The sequence below is a fragment of the Salvia splendens genome, chromosome 6 (genome assembly GCF_004379255.2).
Source record: "Salvia splendens isolate huo1 chromosome 6, SspV2, whole genome shotgun sequence".
Taxonomy (NCBI): Eukaryota; Viridiplantae; Streptophyta; class Magnoliopsida; order Lamiales; family Lamiaceae; genus Salvia; species Salvia splendens.
This window is the reverse complement of record NC_056037.1, coordinates 10,666,655-10,688,185: the sequence shown is the minus strand read 5'-3', so window position 1 is coordinate 10,688,185 and position 21,531 is coordinate 10,666,655. Positions and strand designations below refer to the sequence as shown.

Below are 21,531 nucleotides of genomic sequence, written 5' to 3'. Positions count from 1 at the left end.
TGGAATATTAATTTTTCAATCTTAAAGCTATACATAGAATATGTTATTTTTAAGTACAATACAAAATTGATAATTAAAAATAAAATAAAATTTATTAACATAGAATCTTAAATAATTAAAAGAGCTAAGTTTTATTTTATCTACTCTTAAGTAGTAATTGTAGTTTAAAAAATAGTTGAAATTACCAATAATCAATTTAATAAAAAAGACAATGACATTCTTAGTTGAATATATGATTAATTTAAATCTATGATTGTTTAATTAAATAAAAAATGAATAGTTGCTATCAATTGTTTAATATCACAATGTCGCGTCTTAATATTATCATTAGGTCATTTACAACATCATTAAACTGTTCATAATTCTCATATCTATTCCCTTGACTATTCGTGAATCATATTTTTTCTACTTTATTAAATTTTTATTTCAATGTAGTATATATTATATATTATGATTAACTTAAATTTTCAGTTTAATAAAATTACGAGATTCATTAAAATAAAATATTTATCTTAGTTTTATTTAAATAATTGAGAATGTAAACATATAAAAGTATTAACTAGCACTAGAAAGTAATATCATAGTATTCAAATAAGGTATGGTATATATTAGTAATAATAGTATAGGATCTATTAAACTTAGTCCCAAATAAATTAGAAGAAAGAAAAAAGTGGATGAATAAATAGATTGAATTGCCCTTAATTGCCTTAAGGGTACTTTGGTCATGAAAATATTGGAAATAGCCAAAAAGTAGTTGAATTGATATTAACTTATAGTTGATGGACCTTAAAATATATTATGAAATGTTACCGACCAAATTTGCTCATTTGTGATAGTTGGTGTATTAAAAAAGATGTTCCCTCTAAATTCACTTTCATCAAAATTAAATTCCATACATGATAATTTTCATAAACATAATATGTTGAAAAGCATAAAAAAGGAAATATAACTCAAAGTCATAAAAAACATGAACTTATCCAGTAAAAATAAATCAAAATCAACTCAATTATAACAAATACAAATGGTAAACATTTTAAAAATATCATCATACATACTTTATAAAAAAAATGATCCCTAGTACTATTAGTTTGATACCTAAACTTGGTTAGTATTATCATATTTAATACAAACATTTTAGTTATGTAATTTTTTATCATGCTTTTATCAATCTTTTAATGTATCGTATAATTTATTATTTTATAAGTATTATTGTTTTAATTTTTTTAAGCTTAATAAAACTTACAATAAATTATGTCAATAAATTATAGTACTAATCAACAATTTTTAAAAACATTTTATCAAAATAAACAATAAGTGAAAGTAATTTAAACATATGAATAAATTAGATCATAGAAGTTTAAAACTTATTTGAGAAGCGAAGATAGAAATTTTGGATTACAAATAGTCACATCTTAGTTCAATACTTTATTCTTAAGAATTTATACTAACTTTATAAGTTTAGATTCATTTAAAATATTTACAATTTCATCAAATTCCATAATTTATTATATAAACTTAGTAGTATTATTTAACTAATTGGAGCCTAATTAAAATATTAAATTGAAGACTAATTAAAATATTTTAAATATTCTAATCGAGTAAACGTAGGATGAAAATTGAAAAGATTGAATATTTGTGTTCGTCGTTTAGCTTGTAAAGTAATTCGGAGAAAAAAGATTGCAATAATGAATAAAATTTAGTTTTAATCGAAATAGAAGACAAATTAACCTCTCTAGCATAATTCCAACTTTTATATAAATAAAAGGAAATTAATATATAAATATAATTACTTAATTATAAAAAAATTATTTTAAAGTTTTACTATATTAAAATTCAATAAATAGTCAAATTAAACCTAAACAATAGATACTCCTATATAAAATAATACTCCTGCAAACCCTACATGATACAAAACCCGCCTCTCTCTCCCTCCCTGCCCCCTCTCCGCCTCACCCTCTTTTCCCTCTCTCAATCGACGGGAATCACCTTTCGCCGCCGCCACGCCCACCAGCCTGCCTCGCCGCCGCTACTTCCGCCCTGTCGCGTTGCTCCTCCACCGCTACTTCATCGCCACTCCTCCGTGCTGCCTCGCCGCTTCAATTAATGCAGATTCAATTAATGGTGTGTCTATATAAATGTCTTAGTGCACCTGCATCGCGTCTCGATGCGGGCTCTATCTCGTCTCTCCGAGACGAGACCGCATCGAGACAGCGATGCGGGCTCCGTCTCGTCCCCATCCCGTCCCCTGCTCGTCCCGTGTCTCGGCGCGGAGAGGCAGCGCACGAGACGGCTCGCCACGCGCGTTGGCCGCGTGGCTAGCGTTGGTTCGTCCGTGACGCCCACTCGCCGGCCCGCGAGTGGGCGTCTTTACTTTCCGTGAAAATGTTTTTTTTTTGCCTTTTTAAAAAAATTAGGAAAAATTCGAAGAACAAAAATCCCAAAAATATACTAACCGTTTATAGTCGTTTTTTAGAAATTTTTAATTTTTTTGGTATTTTTTAAGCCCTCAATCACTTCTATAAATATCAAATCATTCCCACAAATTAATCCACCATAAAAAACTTTCTATTCTCACTCAAACACTTACATTCTTCATCTCAAAACATTATTCTTCTCCCAAATTTAACGAAGTGTGTTTTTATTAATTGAATTTGTTGAAAATAAAAATAAAAAATGAAATTGAATGAATAGTTAAGGGATGAGATGGTTAAGAGACGGTTAAGAGATAAAGGGATGCAGGTGTTGTCTCTTAGTTAAGAGATGTGGTGAAAAGTACAGTGGGGCCCATGAATAGTGAAGAGATGAGACGGTTAAGGGACGGATAAGAGACATGGATGCGGTGGCCTTAAACTTCTTGGAGAAGCTATTTTTCCTCCATTTCATTGGACCAATTTTTATCCAATAACATTTGTCTTTTTGTTTACCCAATTAATAGTTTTCCCGCTCAAAAGTATGCCACGTGGCAACCAAAAAACTCACCATTTATAGATTATAGATTCATAGGTAGATAGTATCACTTAGTTATTCTATCACAAAAATTTACAATCAATGTAGTATTATCTTAATTGATAGTGTGCAAGTGCAACATCAGGACTCAAATTTCATCGGAAGTGAACTTCATTTATTGCAATGCAGTTACTTGTATAACTGTACAATATTTTAGTATATTTTTACTTAATAAGTACTCCCTTCGTCCCGCTTTAGGATTCTAGGTTAAGTTGGGCACATATTTTAAGAAAGTGTTAGAGTATGTAATAAATAAATGTTATAGTGGATATTAGGACCCATTTTTAATTGAGTGTGTAATAAATAAATGTTGTAGTGGATGTTAGGACCCATTTTTAACACTTTTTTACTTGCTTTATAGGCATTTTTTATTAGTTTATTCCAACCGGGACTCCTAAAGCATGACGCCTAAAATTGATCAACCGGGACTCCTAAAGCGGGACGGAGGGAGTAGTAGTTTCTGCATAGTACTCTTTTCGTTTTTAGAGGGAAACTTTAATTGCTTATACAAATAGATAAGAGCACCCGCAAGGCGTCGCGCGGGTGTCTCGTATCTCGTCCCTCCGAGACGAGATGGCAGCCAGACACGTTGCAGCGTCCCGTCTCGTCCCGGTCTTGCCGAGACTCTCGTCCCACCGAGACGGCTGGCGCGCCCGCGCGCTGGCGCTAGGCGTGACGCCCACTCGCCGGCCCGCGAGTGGGCTTTGTCACACTGACGCAATAAATTATTTTTTAAAAAAAAATTGAATTTAATAATTAAAAAAATAAAAAAATCAAATGGTAATATTACCGTTTTCGACCGATTTTTTCCTTCTTTTTTTACTATATAAATACTCATGTTTCATCCTCATTATACACACAAACACACATCTATTCTTTCCAATCCATCTCCATTTCCTATCCAATTTTCATCACAAAATGTTCGGCGACGGAAACTCTGGAGGCTCCGGCGGGTTTGACATCAACGCGTTTGGCGACTGGGGGGCATGTAAAATGTCTTGGGTGGTTCAGGTTCCGGTTCGTCGACACCGGGCACCCAAGGCTCTTCGACGCCGGCGGGGTACCAACCACCCCATTTTGATGTGGATGCATACGCTCGTCCCTCCGCCCCGAGGTATTCGCAGGGATTATCCCAAATTAGGGAGGATTATCCGGATGAACCCAATCCAGAAGGAGGACGAGGCGGTGGAAGCTCCAGGGCATTCGACGCCGTGGAAGAAGAGGAGGAGACGGTCGATGAGGAGGAGGATGTAGGCCGTCATCCGTATAGCCGCAAGGACACGATGACTCTGTACAACGCCTGGATCAACGTCTCGTACGATCCCATCATCGAGAATCAACAATCCCGGAAGTGATTTTGGGATAAGGTCACCGAGGTCTACAACGAGATTAAGCCGAAGGGGTTCCGCCGCCGCACATTGAAGATGCTCCAAAGTCATTTTGACCGAGTCAGCAGAGATGTCAAAAAATTTTGCGGCATCTACAAGAATGAAGCGGCTCATTACCAAAGCGGAGCCACTGGAGCCGACATTCTGAGATCGGCTTTGCGAGTCTATTTCGACGACAACGACAAAGAATTCAAACATGTCGATGTTTGGGAGGCCGTCAAAGACGTCGAAAGGTGGGTCGGCAGTGTCCAGTCCAGCACGGGCTCGACCTCGAAACGCACGAAGCACACGGCGGGTGGCCAATACTCGTCTAGTGGGGGCGGTTCAGGCAGCACCGCACAAGAGGTTGGCTCGCAGGAGGTTGAGGGCACGACAGACGATGCAGGGGGGTCCTCTCGTGGGCGCCGTCGGCCGCAAGGGACCAAGGCGGCTAGAGGGAGGAGGGGCCGAGACGAATCAAGGCAGACGGGTTCCCAAGGGACGCCCTCCTCCCTAATGTCCATGTACTTCACCGCCACGATGGCAGACACTTCCCAGATGACGCCCGCCCAATATCAAGCCCATCGTGTCAGCATTGTGTATCTGGCGGGACAACTTGGTATTCCCCTTCCATTCGGTGCACCGCCAACGCCTTCGGGGGATGATTCGCCGGCGGAGTAGTTTTTATAATTTCTATAAATTTGTATTTTAAATTATGTCTTTTTTTTATTTATTTTGCCACGAATTTAATTATGTATGTTTTTTAGGATTTTAAGTTATAATTTTATGTTATTTAATGAAGTGTGTTTTTATTAATTGAATTTGTTGGAAATAAAAATAAAAAATGAAATTGAATGAATAGTTAAGGGATGAGATGGTTAAGAGACGGATAAGAGATGGAGGGTTGCAGGTGATGTCTCTTAGTTAAGAGATGGAGTGAAAGTACAGTGGGACCCATGAATAGTTAAGAGATGAGGCGGTTAAGAGACAACGTTGCGGTTAAGAGACAGCGTTGCCGAGGCAGTGGCTCGGCAGTGATTGCTCTGTATCCCTCCAATAGTAATAATGCTCCATCACCCTGCGCCACCGCCTTATCCAGCAAGAGTTCGAGTTTCCTGATCTTGTTGCTATAATAGAACAACAAATTTCAAGCATCAGAAAACAGATTATCAAATAATCTCATCCGGAATAAAAATCTTCAAACAAGAGCCAAGAGGTCAAAAATATCACCGCCAAATTGGAATCTGCAAAAAATGGATTATAACGTATAAACAATTCGACGGAACCAGTCACAGATCATCTTTTTCTTTCATTACCACGGTCACCTCCGTAACCGCCACGGTTGCCGCCGCCATAACCACCGCCGTCCTCACGTCGGCCACCACCACCGCCACCGCCTCCACCATCACGGCGAGGGCCACGTAAACCACCGTCGCCTCCGCCACCGCTGCCGCGAGGCTGAGCCTTGTTGACGGTGATGTTGCAACCGTCCAATTCCTGGTTGTTTCAATTTGGAATGTGAGGTTTCAGATCTAAGAGATGAAAGAAGAAGAAAATGAGGTGAGCTGGAATTATTATTAACAAAATATTAAATATATTTATTAAAAATACTAATCTAAGTCAAATGCCATTTAATTGGCGTTGACTTTCAAAATAAACGGTTCCGTTAAAAATGGACTAAATTTGATCCGTTTTCATTTGTTAAGGACTCAATAATTCAAAAGATAATATTCTAAACCAAACTCGTAAAATCGTCATATGTTTAGGACTGCTTTTGACCTTTAGTCTCAATTAAAACACGAGTGATGCTAAATGGCCATAATGTGGCCGGCCATAAAGAGTTAATTTAGTCCATTTACATGTATAAAAAAAATTAGAATTACCGATATAAACTTATATGTGTGTGAATGGACTTGTGAGTTGATACTTATCTTTGAATTCCATTACGTAAAACACATTAATATAACGAATTACTGTATACGTTGAGCAACAATCAAGAAATGACAGTAGTAATAAGTTGAGCAAAAACTACGAAAGAGCAATACTAACATGTAGAGCAACATATAATAAAGATGATATAAAAGTAAAATCAAATAGTATTAAATTAAAAATTTAAAAAAAATTCAATTTTTTTATTATTTAATTAATTTATGGCTGACCATAACGTGGCCGCGTAGGATTATTGTTAAAACAAACAACATTTATAACGTGACAAGAGCAGGGGAACAGACACTAATTCTAGGGTGAGTAATCAATAATGTGGGGCCCACCGACAGTGACTGGACAAGCGCGAGTACCAACGACGCACTAGAGAGACGGTGTGGACGCGCGCGTGGCTAATCGACCACAGATTTACGGGCTGGGTAAAGTCAGGGACCATTAATTAAATCACGGGCAGTCCATAACGCCGTCATTCCAAGCCACTTACGCCGTCTCCTTCAATTTTTAGGCAATCGCTCCGAGCCAGCTTGGTTCGGATACCACCAATATTTTGAAAAAGAAACACAGCTGACACCAAAGCCAAAATACCAAAAACCACACCGAAATAATAAAGGAGGAGAAAGAAAGGCCGTAAAACAAAATAATTTTAGAAATAGAGAGTGCCTGATTGTCTTTTTCTATAGAGAGAAACAGCTGGAGCTTGAAGGAATCTCGGAAAAGATGGGGCAGGTCGTGAAGAAAAAGAAGAAAGGGAGACCGGCGAAGGCAGATCCCAAGCAGACGGAACGCGACCTGCGGCGGAGCCACCGCCGCCGCAGTGTGAAGTACGTCTTCGACCTAGACGACTACTTCGACGAGGACGAAGAGGACCAGCGGCGGAGGGAGAAGAACCTGAAGCACCTGCTCAAGCTCCAGAGTGGCGGCGAGCCGGAGCAGACTAATCGCCGCACGCAGCAGCCGTCGTGCTCCTCCGACGTGAAGCCGTCGAAGAAGCGGAAAATCGGCGAACAAATGGATGAGGATGTGGATGACAGAAATGAATATAATGATGAGGACGAAGAAGAGGTGATTATGAGTTTATAATTGATTCGATCTGGAAGCGAAGTGGGGCGAAATATGGCAACTTTTGAGTAGGCGAAGTTATTGGGGATTCAAATGAAGCGGAATTGGATTAATTTATAGATGCATTTATTAATTGTAGAGGGAATCCAGCTCAGATTTTTCTAATTGGGCAGGGAGGGGATTCTGCTGTATGTATAGGCGTCTGGGATGGTGTTTGTGTTGATGTATGTATATGTAACGGTCGGGTCAACTGTCAAAAAATCTAACCCCCACAGAATCTGATCTATACTCCCTCTTTCTCTCTCCTCACTCCTCTCTCTATCTCTAGGCAGAATGTATTGTATTGTGTTGTACGCACACTCATGTTCCCACTTAGTCACGCATGTTGTCTGCCTTCGTTTTCTGATAGGCACGCCGACTTTCGTGGGGATAGATAGATAGATAGATAGGAGTAGCATTTATTAAGTTATGTTTATTTATTGGTGGCTTTTCTTTCTTCTTCACAGGTTAGAGACTCAAGGCCACAACTCAAAGAAGAAGACTCACAACCAGGTGTGTTTTTCGGTCACCTTGGCTCACGAGCTACCTTTCTTATTCGAAATTGTAAAAAAAAATGTTGAATTGGGATGGTGCAGGCTCGCCTTGTGAGCTGCCGCTGCCTGATGAGAAGACATTGGAGTTGATTTTGGACAAGTTGCAGAGGTGTGCTGCTACTTCTTTATGAATTGGATGGTGGAAAAGGATTGCATAATGGTTTAATGCCTCTCCTTTTTCCATTTCTTGTGCAGGAAAGATATTTATGGTGTTTATGCAGAACCGGTTGATCCGGAAGAGGTAAGCCCGGGGTTTTGTTCAGGAGTGTTTTGGCAATGCAGTGTGCTTCCTTGAGATTCTAAATCAGGTTGGTTCATTGTGTAGCTTCCAGATTACTTTGACATGATAGATCATCCAATGGATTTCGCTACTGTGAGGAACAATCTACGAAACGGATTATATGCAACTTTCAAGCAATTTGAGGTTAGATCTGTCCGCCCCTTTCTGTTGTCTGCTTATTTTTAATCTCCATTTGTTTCAGTTTTCAAAAAGGGGCATGTTTGTATTTATTCTTCTGGAGAACTCCGTGTTATTTTTTGCCTTTTGCCTTCTGTTGGAAATGTTTGATCAACATTTATTATGTTTGGTTGTGCCAAACATATATTGTTTTGTCTGCTTCTTTGAATCCGTATCATTTAATTGTTGATCTGAATTTTCATACTGTTTGTTAGGTGTTCTGTTAGTTAAGCTGAAATCCGCACCCTTACTTTCACACGCATGCCTTTTTAGTGGTAGAGTTATTATGGCTCTACTGCAGCTCTCTGGCTTCTCTATATAGTAGTTCTGATGTCTCAGTTATATCTTTAGCCTATCTGCATCTGTTATAAAGTGTGCGCTTTCCTTGTGAGGGATGATTTGTTTCTCAATCGTCATTTGAAGATGAGAAGTTAGATAAAAGATACACTTTGCTAGTATCAAGTTTCTTGTTAACTGTCTTTTTTATTATATGTTTGCTAAAACTTTTAAGTGCTGTGCTACACTGCTACTGCTTATTGTCTCAAATAGAGAGATTCTGTATCCTGGCAACTTTCGAAACTGCCTGTTTTCTTGCTGCTTCTGTCATTTATTTTCACTTGCAGATAAAATCCTAACAAGTAAACTTCTTTGTATTATATTTTCTTCCTCGGCATCTTCAGCTTGAAAGATAATTCCTTGCATTTTCTGTCAGCTATCCTAGTAGTTAGCATTGCTAGAATGTCATTGTTATTTTTCTGATATAACTTCATTATAAATGTTGTTTCCGAATTTGCAACCTTTTTCGTGGCCTGACTTAAAATATTTTTTCCGTTTTGTAGAGTGATGTTTTCCTCATTTGTTCAAATGCAATGCAGTATAATGCACCGGATACCATATATCACAAACAGGTAAAGGCCGGCATTGCCTCTTTCAAAGATAACTCATTATACCATTTTATTTCTGTTAAGTAATATCTACTTGTATGAAAAGGCACGCACCATCCAAGAGTTGGCAAAAAGGAAATTTGACAAGATAAGGCTTACTTTTGAACACAATGACAAACCTGAGCAGAAATCAAAATCTGGCTCTCTTTCAAAAAAGCAAATCAAAAGGCCTTTGATCCGGACAGGGAAAGAACCTGTTGGCTCTGATTTTTCATCAGGAGCTACTCTTGCAACAGCTGGTGATATTCAGAATGTTACCAGTGTTGTGTCTGAGAAAGCTGGTTGTATAGATCGGCTTGTTGAAGGAAGTTCTTTCTTTAATGACAACAATTTGGACAAACAGGAAGACTTGCTGTCGGGTACCTCCTGAATCTAATCGAATGTTTATCTGCTGCATTATCAGCATGGATAGTGTATTTTGATGGATCCCTCTTTATGTGCAATTATACTGCTTTCACATTTTTCATGTCATTAAGGGCAGCCAAGGAATAGAACCGATAACCTGAGCTTATGATTTCCATTTTCAGCGCAAGTTTTCTTGTTTCGTGCTGTATTTGTTGACTACTTGTTCATCTTCTTCTCATAGGAAGGGCCCTCCCATCTCGATTTGGTAGGAGATCAACATTTGTACTAGAGGAAAATTGCCATGTGACATATAACATATCACAAGATGAATATCGCCGTGCGACATATAACATATCATTGTCTCAGCCCATGAACTGCTCAGGATCTATATTCTCAACGTTTGATGGTGAAACCAAGCATCTCATGCCTGTATGAAGCTCAAGGGTTTATATTTCACTTTTTGTCATCAAGTATATAAGTTTTTGTTACATTAACTGGTATTGTTCTTGGTTATCCAGGTAGGGCTTTATTCTGATCATTCATATGCTAGAAGCCTGTCTCGATTTGCTGCAACTCTTGGATCTGTTGCCTGGAAAGTTGCTTCTAAAAGAATTGAACAAGCACTACCTCAGGGATTCAAATTTGGTCAGGGTTGGGTCGGGGAGTATGAATCACTTCCAACTCCAGTATTGATGCTGGAAAACTGCAGTGTGAAGGAACCACCATTTTTCATGAAAGTACAGCCAGCTGTCGAACCTAGGAACTTTAACAAGGTGCCTTTAATCTCGAATGCTTCCAAGGAAATCCCAGGTAATATTCCTTTCTTCGAACAAAAGCTGTCATTTCTTGGTCCCGCTGGAATCAGATCACCGGCTCCTATCATCATGGCTCAACCAATCAGAGGGAGTATATCAGAGACAAAGCAGTCATTCTTTCTGTCTCCTGGGATTAGACCTAGTGGTTCTCATAATCTCAGCTACGTTAATCAAAATTCACAATCCAGAAATCTGCTTGAATCTGACAAGAAGGCTCAGAAGCAGGTTCAGTCAAACAGTCCACGTGCACTAAGTAGAGCTGCCACCGGTTCTGTTGGCAGCAGGCAGTTGCCTAGGAGGTCGGAAGTGGAAGCTTCTAGGTTCGTTGATTCCTCTCCAAAGAACATGCATTTTTTGCAATCCGGATCTTCTAAACAGCCTGATCATAATAATGGTGTTGCTTTTGGAGGATTGCCTAATGGAAGAGTCAACAGTAATAAGGCTGATGGTAATACAGTGATTAGTTCGTCCGGTGAGTCGACAAAACCACCTAGCTATTATCCCCACGAACAGGGTCAGGGTCTCAGCGACCCAGTTCAGTTGATGAGAATGTTGGCCAATCACAATCAACAAAAATCCTGTAATCAGTCATCAGGCAATGCTCCTCAAGTTTTAACATCACAACCATCCTTGGGTAGCAGCGGGTGGAACGGCAATGATCCAAATAATGCAGCTATGGCTGCTGCACGTGTGTGGATGTCTGTAGGGGCAGCAGGGCTAAGGCCAGTTACTGAAAATGCTAACCCGAACAAGAACCACATGTATGGTGATCCAGTCTACAACCCTTCTCGTAATATCCAGTCACAGATCCGTGGAGAATTTCCTTCTTCAGGAATGCAAGTTCGGCCAGACAAGAACAGCGCTCCAATGCACGCGTTTGTACCACAAGGGCCAGTACCAATGCTAGTAGGGAACCAAATACAGTTTCAGAACCAGCGAATGATGTTTCCTGCTGACTTATCTCGGTTACAGCTGCAGTCTTCATGGCACAATGTGAACCCGCAAATGCATTCAAGACAGAAGCAGGAATCCCTTCCTCCCGACTTGAACATTGGTTTCCAATCATCGGGGTCACCAGGAAGGCCATCTTCAGGTGTTCTTGTAGATTCTCAGCAGCCTGATTTGGCTCTCCAACTCTGAAAGCAACTGCATTGTTAGTCTTGGTTTGCAACTCAGCACGCGCCTCTGAGAAATTTTGTTTGGGATCATATGTTGGGTGCAACAGAGCCCATGTTCGACATCTGGTGCGATCCTTGGAGGGGAGGGGCAGGTACGAGTTATCTGGTGATTCAGTTTAGGTGTAGAGTAGATAAAAGATACAAAGAAAATGGTGGGAGGCTGGTTTATATGTAAGCAGTGGGGTTCATTTTGTGTTGGAAATGTATTTAGAAGGTATTGTTTTCTAGTAGGGAGCTCAAGGAATCGGCATGTTAGCTGTGAGATTATTTGAAGAGAATAATTTTGTGTTTGCAGCTTCGGACGTTATCGTTGGTGAAATGGGAGTCAAGGTTTTTACCTTAGTTCTTTGGGGTTCATTCAATTAGAATTTAGAATCAGCAATTAAAATATTTGAGAAAATATTCAGTAGTTCATTCACAGGGGCCGTTCATTCACAGGGGCCGTTTTTTACACCTTTCTTTCGAAATCTATACTATACTATGAATTGACAGCAATCACCATACATGCAGGTATTATTTGCAAGGGAAAATTAGCTATGCTGAGAAAAAAAAAAAGAGAGGCAGGATTCTGCTCATGACAAAGTAAACAACACAGCATAACCAATTCATTAGAGAGCTTTGGGCGTTGAATGAGAAACAGAAATGGAACAGTCCAAAAGATGGCATATATAATTGCCAGGCTCTAGAATAATTTATTTAAATTTGGACAGCAATTAGCAAAGAGAACTTCAAGCTTTCACTTGTTCTAATTTCCTTTCAGAATCACTCAGGGCCAAAAGCATAAGAAGTGAGAGTACATGCATCTAGTGTGATAACATCTTCATCTATTTAACCTTACAATCGAATGTCTAAAATACATGTACTATAGAACATTACATATATAGCTCCAAGTGAAGCTATCAATCACAGGAAGAATTTGCATAATATTATGACATTTCATGGTTAAGATTAAGTGCCTAATTCAGAATTTCACTGTTGTATCTCATTTCAGACTCTTTACCCCAACAACCTCATTCAAAAAATTGGGAATTAAGCAACTTTTTTTTTTCTGATCAGCCTCCAGAGTGAAGCATGCTGGAAATTTGACAAGTAGCATTGCGATAATCACTACAGTTGTTCTAAACAGAAGATGATCCAACATCTTTTTTCAATCTAAAAACAGACAATAGGTTACAACTTACTTAAATTCCTACCTCAGCAAAACAATATAGCTGTAAAATCCTCTATAACTTACTTAACTCCCTACCTCAGCAAAACAATAGAACTGTAAAAGTAGAGGATGTTATCAAAGTATACTTAAAACCTGAAGTGAATGAGGAGATGCAAAAGGTACATCACTTCTCCAAAGTATGAATCTCGAAAGAATGAAGGACAGACACATAATAGTGACATTAAGCCATTATCCATCAAATCAATCTGAATCCTTAAGGAACTCTGCTCCTGCAATAATCTCCAATAAGTCGCCAGTGATCTTTGCCTGCCTTTCACGATTCAACGTCATTGAAAGGGACTTCTTCAACTCCACCGCGTTATCAGTTGCATTACTCATTGCATTCATCCTAGAAGCCAGTTCACTGGCAAATGACTCCTGCAATGCCCTCAAGATCTGGCTATTCAAATACAGAGGCATCAGCGCATCAAGAATCTGCGCAGGATCCTGCTCGAACTCATAAACAGGCACCATTCCCTTCTTCTTCTTCACTGTCACGTGATCCCTCTCGACTGCCAACTTCCCTCCCTTGGTAGTCAGTCGAAAGAACTCGTCATCCCCTACATCGACGCTCCTCCCATTGACATCCCTAACTTCCCCCTCCGCAGACAGAGGAAGCAGAGTATGCACAACCGGATCAGACTTGATCAACGAAACGAATTTGGTATACAAAAGCTCAACTTTATCAACTTCCTCACACAGAAACAATGAAAAAATATAATCAGCAATCACTTGAGCTTCTTTAGTGGTGGGGAAGCTCTGCCCCTCAACAAACCTATCCACCTTCACATCATCCCTCCTTCTAAAATAGGCATTCCCCTTTTTCCCAACGCTGATCAAAGTGCAATCCAACCCTTGATTCCTCAATTCCTCCATCCGCTGCTCGGCCTTCTTCAGTATCGCGTTGTTGAAACCCCCGCAAAGCCCCCTCTCGCCGGTGACGACAATTAGGGCAACTCTCCTGACGGGCCTAACGGCCGTTAACGGGACTTCCACGTCATCCAATTGGCACTGCTCGTTGATGCTGTACAGCATCTCCACCAGGGATTCGGCAAAGGGGCGGCCGTTGATGACGGCCTCCTGAGCTCTCCGCACCTTCGCCGCCGCTACGAGCTTCATTGCTTCGGTGACTTTTTGCGTGCTCTTCACCGTCTCGATTCGCTCTCGAATTTGACGGAGTCCGCATTGAATCGATGGGAGGTTTGGGGGAGAGGATGTGCGAGAGAGGGGAAGGCGGAGAAGTGGAAACAGGTTGAGGTGAGATTGGAAGGATATCGAAGCGCAGTTGTTGGGGGAGAGAGGCTTCGACGAGATAAGAGAAGACATCTTATCGATTTTTCTCTTCAAATTCTTAGAAGTGGTTGGTTTTTCTATGATGAGCTTTGATCGGAAAAGCAAAGAAACAGTCCATAGAAGAAGAAGGAGAAGCAAACGAGTTGTTGATGGGATTATTCCGGCGACGATATTGCTCCGATGACCGGGAAGGAAAGAATCGGCGCCGGGGTGGGAGGGGAGAATGAGGTGGTGGAACAAGAAAACCGGTTCTAGCCGCATATCCGGGTTTAATTAGGGTATCCACTATAATAAATTAAGGCGGACACGCCCAATAGTCCCGCCCCAGTTTTTGTCCATAGCCCCAGTTTTGTTATCCACACCCCTAAAATTCTATTTCCGCCACTATAGTGGACACCTCCAATAACCCACAAATTTTGTAATTAAAATAATCGCAGTGTAAATAAATAGAAAACGAGGTAATTAGGCTGAATATTCGTTGTATTGCAAACCGGTAAAATTATACAACGAATAATTAAAATAAAATACAACTAAAAACTCCGCCACCGTCTACTCGGTGTCGGAGTCGGCTTCCTCATCGTCTTCTTCTTCTCATCCTCCTCTCTCGCTGCTGCCATAGCCCGATTCCTGAGAGTCGGGTGATTCGTCGTAGCCTCGGTGCATTTTTAGAGAGTGATTGTGTAGATAGTGAGTGGATGAATTTTGTGAAAATGGTGAAAAATAGGTGGTGGGGAGTGGTATTTATAGAGGTAAATAAAAAAAATCGAAATTGAATCCGCCGCGCCGGTTGTCCGCCCCCTATGGGCACCGCGCCTAATTCTCCCCAGCCGCGGGCTCGCCCCAACCCCGCCTATCCCGCGTCCGCCACCCCTACCGCCCCCAAATGTTGTCCGCCCGCCCTCCGAACAACTTCTCCACTATAGCCGCCCGCCCTCCGCCCCAACCTGCGACTATAGCCGCGGGCTTCCCGTAGTGGACACTCTTAAGGGGGCCTGGTCGGTGCACTTGTTTGGGCTAGTTATAGACTAGTTTGATAGCAGGATCACCTAATCCTTTTTCCTAATTACATTTCCTACACCACAATCACACATATGGGTATGGACCCCACCATCATATAATATATTTGTGAGGAGTGGCATTGGAAATGTATTAGGATTTGGATAGAGGCCACAAAATGCTTCATTACTCAAAATGTAAATATTTATTTGTTCATTAACATTTTTGATTTATGACAAGATTTTATCCATTTTATTTTATTAATTAAATAAAGAGAGTGATCTTTTGTATTAAGAAATTGTATAGTTTAAAGTAAGACATTCAAAAAAAGAAAATTGATCACCGTGTTTTGAATTGTGCTACTCTTCGTAAAAGATATTACTCCTAATGAGGAGTAATTGAAATCGATAACGGACTTTAATTAATAGATATTGAAACGTTAAACATGAGATATAAATTAACTAAAGAGGACAGGTTCAATAACTTGTATTTTGAAGAGTGAACTTCAAAAATGGTCTCTGGACTATGGGTTTATCTCGCTCATAGTCCCTGAACTTTAAAAATATCGTCAGACATCCCTGGACTAAGGGTTTATCTCGAAATTGTTCATTTTGCCATTTTTTATACGAAAAATACCCTTTTGGGGGTTTGGGCAATTTGACCTTTTTACACTTTTAACATTTTCAGTGATGTACTAAATATGATATTATTTCAAAATTTTCATTCTTCTTCCCTTTTGTCATCCTTCACTTTATTTTTTTATTTTAATATTAGATTAATTTTATAAAATTGAATTTTAAATTTAGATTTTTAAATATCATTTTATTAATTAAAAATATTAATTCGTGGACATTATAAATATTGATTAAAACTATTAATTTTTATTATTTAATATAATATTCAGTTGAATCGAAGAAGTACAAAAAAATAATATTAATCACTATGGAAAAATAAGAGTTATTCTACTTAGCCTTCGTTCGATTGTTATAATTGTTTGTGATTATATATTATGAAGTTGACTAAAAATCTGATACTACTAAAAATTTTATATAGGAGTATTTTGTTTAAATTTTCTAGTTAATTTTGATTGTTTTCAAATAAATAAATGAAAATTATATTAGTCTTACATTAGTTGCATATTTATTTCAGAATAATCGTGTTATGTGATCTATTTATGATTAAAACTATTAAATATTGACTAAAACTAAGTTGGCGTCGACATACCTTATTGATTAAATATTAGACACTATCAAATATTGATTAAAACTATTAATTTTTACTATTTAATAATTTTAATAATTAATAAAAATTTATTGATATTTAAAAATATAAATTTAAAATTTAATTTTATAAATTAAATCTAATATTGAAATAAAGAAACAAAGTGAAGGATGACAAGAGGGGAAAAATGATAATTTTGAAATAATAATATTAGATTTTGTACATCACTGAAATAATATCATATTTAAAATGTTAAAAGTGTAAAAAGACCAAATTGCCCAAACCCCCATAAAGGTATTTTTCGTATCAAAAAATGGCAAAATGACCAATTTCGAGATAAACCCTTAGTCTAGGGATGTCTGACGATATTTTTAAAGTCCATGGACTATGGACGAGATAAACCCATAGTCTATGAATCATTTTTGAAGTTCACTTTTTAATGGTCTAAAACAATATATGAATACTATATTTTGTTGAGTTTTAATTAAACTGATGCTCAACTAATTAATTAAAGTTCATCAGGAAAGGCCAAAACTAATCTCATTAGCTATCTTATGATAAAAAGGGCATTGGACAAGCTACAAAACCCTATCACTTCATATGATTTCTCCTATAATCTAGTATTAGCTCTTTTTTTATTGGAAACATGTGGAAAATGTGGGAAGACCTTTAATGTGGCCAAGACCTATCGCCTTTCATCTTAGGTAACCCTCAAATGCATAATGAGGTACCTTAATGCCGAGACCTCTCATGTGGTCACTCATATCCTATAAATAGGTGTGAGTTTGAGAGAGGAAAAACAAATCATCATCTCTTCTCTCATACTCTCTACATCATAGTGTGCATCTTAGGAGCATTGTCTAGCTCGCTTCTCGGAACTCCATCAAGTTCGCCGGTGCCTAGTGAGTTTGAGGTGCTTCTACACGCTAGGAGGAAGTCGTTTTATCTTTGGGGCAATACGTCATTCCGTGAGCACTAGCCGGGGCGTAATTTGTCTTGCGGAAAGAGAGCTTTCCTCGACTCGACTTATAAATTTGGTTTGCTTTATTTCCGTTAATTTTCATTCCTCTTATTGTTGTCAGTTTCCTTTCGATTGTAATAGTTAGAGTACTGCATGTACACTGCTTGAGAATTTTATCCTATTATTTCTAACATTTTTTTCTAGATTATGATATTTTAACACGAATATAGCAACTAAAAATGGCTAATCCAAAGAAATTACCACTTATTTTGCGATTCAATTTACTTATTTTTTGAGCATGATTCTAACTTATGGTATTTTATTCGTATAAATTACTTTATCTCTAATATTAATCCCTGCAATTTAAGCCAAATTCTTGCAGCTTTATGCCAATTTGATTGCGACCAAATTGGGAAAAAAAATTTCTTAGTGTCCATCATCTTACTCTCATCAATAAGTAAATTTACCTTTTTACTCCATTTTTTGTTAGTACTACTCATATCCGTGGAGTGAGTAAATTTACTATTCCTAATTTGAACGCCACTGACATACTAAAAATTTACCACCTTTTTACTCCATTTTTTGTTTAAAAAACGTATCTTTTGTAAGGTCGTTATATTTTGCATTTTCCAACTTGCAGCATTAAGATACAATTTGATTATATATGTATTAATATGAAATTGGTCCCATTCCAATTAAGTTATGATGCATTGTTCTACCCAACTGATTTTATAAGTAAATTATGGTAGCCGACCATATTACATAATATCATCACCATCATCATCATATACTAGATTATTATTTTAGTATAGTAGCGCGTTAAAACAATAAAGTAAAATAAAAAAGAATACGAAAGCGTGATGATATCTCTTTTAGTCCAAGTGCGTTGAATCCACGCTATTCGTTATTCCAATCCAGCCAGATCAAACAAGTAACCATAGTCAGATTAAATACTTAACCCTAGTTAACATTTTCCCTTTTATATATAGTATTTTTTTATTTTATTGTGTGGCTACGCACCGCCTCCATTTCTTCTATAAATGGACTCGTACCCAAACACAATTTCTTCATCAATTTCCACTCTCGAAATCATCTCCTAAATCGTAAGGTCTCTCTCTCTCTCTCTCTCTCTCTCTCTCTCTATAGTCGTTCCGATCCAAAATTAATTTGACGATTTATCTTTCAATCGTAAATTGTCGCGATCATGCTGTTTTCTTGATTTATGATCCGAAGTCAAATTTCCAATTTCTTGTGGTGATCTGGTTTGTGAAAATTTATTGGTAATACGATTTTGAATTGGTTTACTTTGATTCAGCGGTATCTGTTATGGATTTCCTGTAGGCAGAATTATTTTTTGTTGTTGAAATTATTCCTAATCCTTGATCTTTAAATTGGACGTGATCGTCCTTTGCCTTTTTGATTGCCAAAATTAGGGTTTGTTCATCAAATCGGACGTGATAATCTGTTTCGAATCAATATTAGGGTTTTTCTCATTGAAATTGGTCCTCTGCCTTTGCAATTGTTGATTGGTGTTGATGATTGGCAGGCGATCGGATCCCGGTTCGAAAGTAAAAATCCAACAAGGTTGATGGTTGAGGTAGACATTACAATTCCATCTGCTTTTGACCCATTTGCTGAGGCCAAGGACTCGGGGACCAAGGAATATGTGCATATTCGCATCCAGCAGAGGAATGGGAAGAAAAGCTTAACGACAGTGCAGGGGCTGAAAAAGGAATTCAGCTACGAGAAGATTCTGAAAGATCTGAAGAAGGAGTTTTGCTGCAACGGCAACGTGGTCCAGGACAAGGAGCTGGGCAAGGTGATTCAGCTGCAGGGCGATCAGCGCAAGAATGTCTCGCACTTCTTGACCACTGCTGGCCTCGTCAAGAAAGATCAGATCAAGATTCATGGCTTCTAAGCCTTAGATTTTGAAGCTGCTCATGTTTTATTTTGTTTTTTTTATATTTTGATTTGCTACTCTCCCTTGATGATCATACTCTATGGGGTGTTTGCTAAATTGTACTAGTATCTGCGTTTGGTATTTATCTAATAATATAAGTTCTACTTATTTACAATTAATTACCAAGATTTTGTTTGTCAGATTCTGAGAAACCATCTCTGAAACTAAAATGTGTTTTTTATTTTCGAAACAATATTTAGTCTATTGTTTAAAGATTAGAAGAAAGTCAATTACTAATATAGCTACTTTTCTAAGTGCAAATGAGGCGCATTTTTTAAAGTATATGTCATTTTCGTAATATGTTCATGGATTTTCTGGAACCTTCATACTTTTCTGGACTTAAGAATATAATAATTGGTGGTTGAAGGGCATTTTAGATTAAAAAAATATAAATTCTAAGAAATGCAAAAGTGATTATATCATAATTTAGTGACGACGCGTGACTACTATATTTGTAAATAATGATTGTGTCGCAAAAAATATTATTACTAGCTAAGTTAAAGAAGTAAAAATAGAGTAATCTGTTTCTTTGGGAAGTGTTTTCGATGGACATTATCAATCATTTTCGCTTGAATTCACAAATGGGTCATAATTCCATTCATCTTATTAGAAAAAGAAAGGTGCATGCCACGTTAGTGTAGGTACAACCGTACAAAAGGGAAGCAAAATTAGATGCAAGGCAAAACCAACAAGTTGTGTATTCCTATTTGATGAGATTGAATGTGTGGCGATGAGACATGTTTCCACTTCCTCATTAGCCATACATTATCTATGCACTCAATGCAAGATAGTACTCCCTCCATCCCATTAAATATATGAAATTTGTTTTTCGACTAATATGATATATTTCTTAGCCTACGCGAAATTTTATGATTTATTGGTTAAAGTGTCTAATTAGAGAGAGAAAAAAAGATGAATATTTTAATAATGGAGTGAAAAAAAGTGGTTGAATGTATTAATTGGAGAGAGAAAGTTTCCAAAAAAGAAAATATGTCATCTTAGTTGGGACAAACTAAAAAGGAAAACGTGTCATTTTAAGCGGGACGGAGGGAGTAATATTTCATAAAATCATTTTAAAGACATCACAAATAGACCGCGAAATTATATAAAAAGCTAAATTTTTTTATCAAACATTCCCTCTGTCCCTCCTTTCAGTATAATATTTAATTTGACAAGTATTTTAATGTATAAATGAAAAAGTAAGAGAAAAAGAAAGAAATAGTTTTTAAAGTATTATAAATGAAGAATGAGTCTCACCTCATTAGAGAGAAATGAGTTTCCAAAATTAGAAAGTTCATACTCTTCGGAACGAACTTAAAAAGAAATAGTTCTTATTTTTTAGGGACGGATAAAGTAATTGAAATAGACTATCTAGCCAAACTACTAAACATGCCTTCGACTATTTTGATAGGCATCTACATGTCTGTAAATACTCATACATCTTTGACTGTTTAGATAGAGACCATTATCTTTTGATGAGATTATTTTTTTTAAAAAAAATAGAAATACTAATCTACTGTATTTATAAGAGCATAAATAATCCCGTCTCCATTTCCGGCCTCAAGTCCCCTCCACGTCATCATTCCTCAACAGTTGCGGCCCAGGCCCCAACTGCTCTAACCCTGCAGGCCGCAACTAATAAATAACACTATTCACAACTCCAACCTATTTTAAACGTAAAATAAAAAACACCGGCAATTTATAACACGGAAAATTTAATTTCGCCGAATACTGCAAAATTACAACATAGAAATTTTAAAACTGAAAATAAAATACATAAAAACATAAAGTCAATGCTGGAAAACGTTGGTGCGAGTCCAAATTTCTTCGATTAGATCGGCTAGGAGGCGAGTGTGTTGTTCCTCTAGGCGCATCTCAGCTGAACGGGCCATGACATTGCGGATGTCGGGAGGAAGGCCCAGCACGGGCGGGTCGGTGACAACGTAGTCACTCCCGGTGCTGGCGAGCGGATCGTCGCTCCACAAAGTGACGTTATCTTGCTCGTCCTCAACGATCATGTTATGCATTACGATACATGCAAACATGATGTCGGCGATGCGTGACCGCTGCTAACCACGGGCCGCTCCCTTCGCGATAGCCCACCGTGCTTGGAGGACTCCGAATGCACGCTCGACATCTTTCCGAGCCGCATCTTGCCTTTGGGCAAACATTGCCCTCCGAT

General features: G+C 38.1%; 3 protein-coding genes across 5 annotated transcripts; 2 read left to right on the top strand and 1 right to left on the bottom strand.

Moving 5' to 3' along the window:
- The first annotated feature begins 6,606 nt into the window (after positions 1 to 6,606).
- LOC121807259 lies at positions 6,607 to 12,668 on the top strand. Of its 2 annotated transcripts, XR_006051780.1 has the most exons (10): positions 6,607 to 7,379; positions 7,883 to 7,928; positions 8,012 to 8,078; positions 8,165 to 8,210; positions 8,295 to 8,393; positions 9,266 to 9,334; positions 9,417 to 9,729; positions 9,957 to 10,144; positions 10,234 to 11,800; positions 12,219 to 12,668. XR_006051780.1 is itself a non-coding variant. In XM_042207477.1 (9 exons), the coding sequence occupies exons 1-9, from the start codon at positions 7,035 to 7,037 to the stop codon at positions 11,668 to 11,670; spliced, it is 2,610 nt and encodes an 869-aa protein (XP_042063411.1). In that variant the 5' UTR covers positions 6,607 to 7,034; the 3' UTR covers positions 11,671 to 12,050. The 2 variants fall into 2 exon arrangements, 1 of the variants encoding a protein (XP_042063411.1); XM_042207477.1 differs by lacking the exon at positions 12,219 to 12,668 and having other exon boundaries at positions 10,234 to 12,050.
- A 105-nt stretch (positions 12,669 to 12,773) lies between these two features.
- Positions 12,774 to 14,454, bottom strand: LOC121807260 (ATP synthase gamma chain 2, chloroplastic-like). Its single transcript, XM_042207478.1, has one exon. It carries the CDS (start codon positions 14,242 to 14,244, stop codon positions 13,120 to 13,122), a length of 1,125 nt encoding a protein of 374 aa, XP_042063412.1. The 5' UTR covers positions 14,245 to 14,454; the 3' UTR covers positions 12,774 to 13,119.
- Positions 14,455 to 18,353: 3,899 nt separating this feature from the next.
- LOC121809306 (protein translation factor SUI1 homolog 1-like) lies at positions 18,354 to 19,468 on the top strand. 2 transcript variants are annotated; one of them, XM_042209866.1, is made up of 2 exons: positions 18,354 to 18,497; positions 18,936 to 19,468. In XM_042209866.1, exon 2 carries the CDS (start codon positions 18,978 to 18,980, stop codon positions 19,305 to 19,307), a length of 330 nt encoding a protein of 109 aa, XP_042065800.1. In that variant the 5' UTR covers positions 18,354 to 18,497; positions 18,936 to 18,977; the 3' UTR covers positions 19,308 to 19,468. The 2 variants fall into 2 exon arrangements, with proteins under 2 accessions (XP_042065800.1, XP_042065801.1); XM_042209867.1 differs by having other exon boundaries at positions 18,380 to 18,492.
- The last annotated feature ends 2,063 nt before the right edge of the window (positions 19,469 to 21,531 follow it).

Bases quoted from the DNA above. Each gene is read 5' to 3' on its own strand.
- LOC121807259 (XM_042207477.1), top strand. From the start codon at position 7,035: ATGGGGCAGGTCGTGAAGAAAAAGAAGAAAGGGAGACCGGCGAAGGCA. The intron at 8,211-8,294 runs GTAAGCCCGGGG...TTCATTGTGTAG, and splicing joins AACCGGTTGATCCGGAAGAG to CTTCCAGATTACTTTGACAT. The intron at 10,145-10,233 runs GTATGAAGCTCA...TTGGTTATCCAG, and splicing joins AAACCAAGCATCTCATGCCT to GTAGGGCTTTATTCTGATCA.
- LOC121807260 (XM_042207478.1), bottom strand. From the start codon at position 14,244: ATGTCTTCTCTTATCTCGTCGAAGCCTCTCTCCCCCAACAACTGCGCT.
- LOC121809306 (XM_042209866.1), top strand. From the start codon at position 18,978: ATGGTTGAGGTAGACATTACAATTCCATCTGCTTTTGACCCATTTGCT.